Source organism: Mastomys coucha, unplaced genomic scaffold (genome assembly GCF_008632895.1).
Source record: "Mastomys coucha isolate ucsf_1 unplaced genomic scaffold, UCSF_Mcou_1 pScaffold15, whole genome shotgun sequence".
Taxonomy (NCBI): Eukaryota; Metazoa; Chordata; class Mammalia; order Rodentia; family Muridae; genus Mastomys; species Mastomys coucha.
The window spans coordinates 151,911,731-151,916,587 of record NW_022196897.1 but is presented as its reverse complement, the minus strand read 5'-3'; the positions used below and the strand labels follow the sequence as shown (position 1 = coordinate 151,916,587).

The following is a 4,857-nucleotide window of genomic DNA, read 5'->3' as shown; positions in this document are numbered from 1 at the left end:
CAGTTCCTCTGAGGAGACACTGGGGGAGGCAGGAATGAGTCCTAATTTCAGTAGCTGAAGGGGACTTTATTGCTTTCTGGGTCCACCTCCTGGTGTCTGGCTACATCCACTCTGGGCCCCCGAAGAAAGGTGTTTATTTAGCGTCTGTTTTTTTTTTTTTTTTTAAATCTTGTTAATTAAGGATGTTGTCATTTAAAAGAATAACTAAGAATAGGAGAGAGCCTTGGACAGTCTTGGATTCTGTGCCTTTTCTACAAACGGCAGCTTTTAGGAAAGAAACAGGCACTGGCCTCCTACACAGCACCATCGGGTAGAATTCTAAGCAGGTCTGAGAAACTAGTTAATATTTTACTGGGGAGCAGAGCCAGAGATGGGGGGAGTAGGGGGGTTGCCAATGTGAGGCTGTGTGTATGAAATCGCCCTTCCATCCGCCTTAGGGGACGAAAAGAAGCAGTTCTCTGTGGAAATAAATTGAAGCAAGAGCCCTTACGAAGCCCAGGGGACTTGTCTGCCCACCAAACAGGGCCCAGTTTCTCCCCCAGAACACACATACAGGGGCGATTGTGGCAGAAAGGGCCAACCTGTGGGTGTGTAGGACTGACTATAATGGAGGTTCTTGTTTCCTGGCCCGGTTTGACATCTTTCTCTGTCCCTCTGGATTTAAATGGCTTCTTAGACTGAGAGGCACTGCCTGTGTGCCCTGGATTCAGAAGGTCCACGCCTCCTTGGGAAGCAGAGACGAGACAGCAGTGAGCTAGCTCCCTCTCTCTTTCTGCATCTGCCCGGAGAGCTGCAGCTGGTATTTTTCCACAGGCCTTTTCTACAATCTCAGGGCCTAGTTTTTCCCAGCAAGGCCCAGAGTCTGAGAGAGGGTTAACAGGCAGGAAGCTGAAGGCATCACAGACTAATACGGAAGTCAGATTTTTGTTTAACTGACAGGTTTAGCAGGCCTCATCTGTGGGGGAGGGAGCAGGGGAGGGAAGTCTTAAATGGAGGCATGTGGCCTGCTAGCAACGCGTTTGGCTTTTCTTAGGGTAAGCCTGGAGACTGTCCCTCCCTTGCCATCTTGTCGGAGACCTTTTTGGTTTTTCTTTGAGGACTGACTGAGGCGGGTGGTGAGAGGTTATAGGTCTCCCAGCTTTGCAAATGGCTCTGTGGGCCTGCCTTTTTCCAACAGGCACTTTGACCATGACTAGGCAAACTTGACCACTCCCCCCCACAGCAGCGGCACCTCTCAGTTCTCAGGGATCCGGGCGCCCCTTGCCGATTTGTTGGGGCCCTCCCTTGGGCTGCCTGTTCCCCCCTCAGCCCCTTAGAGGCCTGCGCCTGGCCTTGTCCCTATTGCTCCTGTCTCCCTGGGGCTCCCCACCCCTAAGCTCGACTTTCTCCTTTGAGACTCACTCAAGCTGGGTTGTTCTATAAAACGGCCTGCTTGCCTCCTTAGAAAAGGACTTCTGTGTGGGGGCAGGTGTGGATGAGTCGTCCAGCCCACCCCAAAAGGGCTCTTCCAGTGGCATGCTAGCCTCAGGCTTTGCTGGAGCAGGTCAGGCTGGCTGCACGGGTTTGTCTGGCCTGGGGAATCTAGCCAGGGGGTGGGAGATGTGCTTGTGGAGGCCCCTTTCCCAAGTTTTTCTTCCTGCAAAAGGCCTAGCTTAGCCTGTCTTTTTCTATGCACAGGATGGCTCTTGCTCACCCGAGCCTCACAAAGATAATCGCTCAGGAAGTGTTTCAGCCAATCCGCGGCCGCTTTACACTCCGATTTGCCGGGGCAGCCAATCGGGGATGAGCTTTTATTAGGCGGCCAGATCATCAGCCGAAGTGCCAAACCCTTTTTCTGTGAGAACTAGGAGCCTGTCCTCCATGTTTTATAAGTATTGACATTACACAGTTAACAATGCATCCACAGAGGTAAGCTCGGCTTTTTAACCATCTTTTCCCCCTCCCTCTGAGTCATCCGAGTTGTGGACTAGCAGTGTGATTTCTCTGTAGCCTGGCTCTGCCACACTCACCCCCCCCAGAGCACTTAGGGTAACTTGGGACTGTTTAGAGAGATTTTTTTTTTCCTTTTTGGGTCACATGGCTAAGTAGCCATTAGCCATAGCTTGATTTTACAGGCTGCTGAGGGCCTGCAACACCTTTATTCTGACCAGGACAAAGAATTTCTGGACTAGTTTGAAGCTAGATCCTGGTATGCCAAAAGAGAAGCTATTAGTCTCCCTTCTTTTCTTTTTTTTTTCTCCCTTCCTCTCCTCCTCTCTCCTTCTCTCTCTGAACAGTCCTCCCCCCTCCCCCCCGCACTGTCGGCTGCTGTGTGTCACATGCTGGGGGGGAGAAAATGGAAGGTAAGCCAGAAGCCAGAAGGTCTTCTCCCAGCCCAGTTTCAGGACTGCCTGTGGCAGAGAGCAGAGCAGGCAAGCCTGCCTCTCCAGAGAGGTTCTGGGAAAGGCTGGGCTAAGTTCTGACAAGAGAGGATGCGTGTTTGCACCAGAACCCAGGCCTGAGCAAGAGCAGCACTCAGGGACCCAGGCTGGCTCCTGGGCCTAGGTGGGTGGTGGTGGTGTGTGGACTCTCTTCCTCTCCAGAGCTTCGCACTTGCAACAACATTGTTCAGTCTCTCTCTCTCTCTCTTTTTCCTCCCCCCCCACCCCGACTTAGTTTGGTACAGAGCGTTCTTCAAGTCAGCCTACAGCCAGCAATGGTTGTGAAAGCGTTTCCTAGCCTCTGAGGGAGGTTTGGAGTAGGCCTGGTGCCTGGGAGGTGGGGTGGGAGTGGGGATGCGGAGAGATTTTGAATAACATCCTGCAGGGGGGAAAAAAAAGAGACCTGTGAGGGCTCTGACTCCTTTAGTTTTATACTTCTTGCATGATTTTCCATGGGCTAATGTTTCTTTTATCCTTGCCCCCTTCCCCCCTTTTTTAAAGCACTTTATCATCTTCTGTCCTCTGTGATACTGTGCAGGGGACATGGATCACACCTGAGGCTCACGACAGCATCCCATATCCAGTTGCTGGGTTGTGTTGTGGTGGTGGTGGTGGTGGTAGTGCGTGTTTTTAATCATACCATGTAACTGTTTACAAAAAAAAAAAAAAAATTTTCCTTTTTGATCAAGTCCCAAATCTGCCAGCCTGTCCTCTCCTACTAACTGGGGAAAAGTGAGACTCTGGTTGCTTGAACGTGTGTTGGGTAAGTAAGGCAATCCGCCTCTGTGAGCATGTGTCAAAAGTTTGGTGAACCTCTGGGGTCTGTGGCAATGGGATGCGGGGTGGGGTGGGGTGGGGTGGCTTCTAGAGAGGTGTCTTTGAGTGTCTTAGGAGATGGCTCGAATCCACTGTTGTTCCTGCTGCTAGTCTGCAGTTAGGACTGAAGATCTCACTTCCTGTTTACCCTCAGCTGGGGGAGGAATTACTGGGTTCTTTGTGACTTGCAGCTAGACCTTGGATTGTGTTTGGCTCTTCTGAACTCTGGGTAGGTGATTTGCTTGTGAAATGTGAGCAAAACTGTTTGTTCCTCAGGGTTCCAGAGCCCTACAACACGGGGCATGTGCCTGCGTGTGCGCCTTGTGTTTTCATGTGTTCAGTTTTATGGTGTTTACATCCAGTGCAGAAGACTATCCACTCCCACACGAGGTTTGGCTTAGGACCCACTGACCCCCAGATGCGGCCTTTACTACCCTGAAAGTCTGGTCCACACCCTGTGCATGTTGGCTTTGCCTTGGTCCTCATTTTGAGGCTGCAGCTAGAATTTTAAAACCCTCACTCACCTTCTGGGCCCACCTGGAAGCTCACCACATATATTTCCTGCTTTGAGACCCAGCCAGGCTGTGTTGGAAGCACTGGCTCCGGGCAGTGGCCCTCCTAGGCCAACTGCACAAACTCTCTACTTTTATAGTGTTCAAGCAACTGAACCTTTGACATCAGTTGAGAAAGGATCACTAAGTAAAGAGAGCCGGACTAAATTATCAACTGGGCCGTCTGTGTGAGGCAGGCCGGTGTCTCCAAGTCAAACGCAGATGGGGTATAATGTTCTCTAAGCAGCGCCTTAGCTGTTACTCTCTTTATTCTTACCTATCTCCTTGCTGTCAATGGAAATTACAGACCGAGTTTCTCGAGGCCTCTGCAGAACCCGTGGCTAGTCAGCAGCCTTCTGGCTTGCCTCGCTCAGCCTTTGCGGAACTTCTTGGGCTGAAAGGAAACTTGAGGGCAAAGCGTTTGTCCTCCAGGAGCTCCCATTAAAATGGCTCCTACAGGTTTGGGAAGCCAGGATCTGTTTGTGAGTGTGAACCCCAGCCAATTTCCCAGCCCTGGCTCAAGCTGGCTGCTTTTCCTTGTGACCACCATGCCCAGGGTTGGTTAAAAAGTTAATTGCTTTTGAAGTAGCATTCTTTTCCAGCTACTAAAGGGGGAATTTAAAAAAGAAAAAAATGTCTGCGTTGCAGTGGACCGGGGTCTGATCTCAGGGCTGGCCCAACAGATTAGCCCAACAGGGTTCCCTTTTCTTCCTGTACTCTTACACCAGTAGATTTAGGGGCAAGGTTAAAGATTAGCATTTGCAGTGGTCTGAGTATAGGACTTCTGGAAATTTCTACCATTTGTTATTGTTGTTCCTTTTAGGAAAAGCAGGTGGCCAAGCTGAAGAGTCTCCTGCATGCCATCCCTAGGACTGCCCCCCCCCCCCACCTTGCTTTCCCTCATCAAGGTGGAAGGTTCAACACTTTTGCAAATTGCAGAGGTGAAAACAAACTGATGGGCTGTTTTCCTTTTTCCTCCTGCCTCCCTGGTCCCCAAAGAGGATGCCCAGCTGCAAAGGACAGATACAGGCACTGGTGCTGGTGCTCTTTCTCTCTCCCCTCCCCCTCCA

General features: G+C 50.9%; 1 protein-coding gene across 6 annotated transcripts in view; it reads left to right on the top strand.

Moving 5' to 3' along the window:
* The first annotated feature begins 1,019 nt into the window (after positions 1 to 1,019).
* Zmynd8 (zinc finger MYND-type containing 8) overlaps positions 1,020 to 4,857 on the top strand; it is a 99,108-nt gene continuing 95,270 nt past the window's right edge. For 3 of the 6 annotated variants that reach the window (XM_031372791.1, XM_031372783.1, XM_031372786.1), the window contains exon 1: positions 1,678 to 1,908. In XM_031372791.1, the coding sequence (XP_031228651.1) occupies positions 1,895 to 1,908 (14 nt within the window). In that variant the 5' untranslated portion in view covers positions 1,678 to 1,894. Of the gene's footprint in view, positions 1,035 to 1,677; positions 1,909 to 2,979; positions 3,184 to 4,857 lie in introns of those variants that run through there. The other 3 variants (XM_031372774.1, XM_031372778.1, XM_031372789.1) reach the window with 3 other exon arrangements.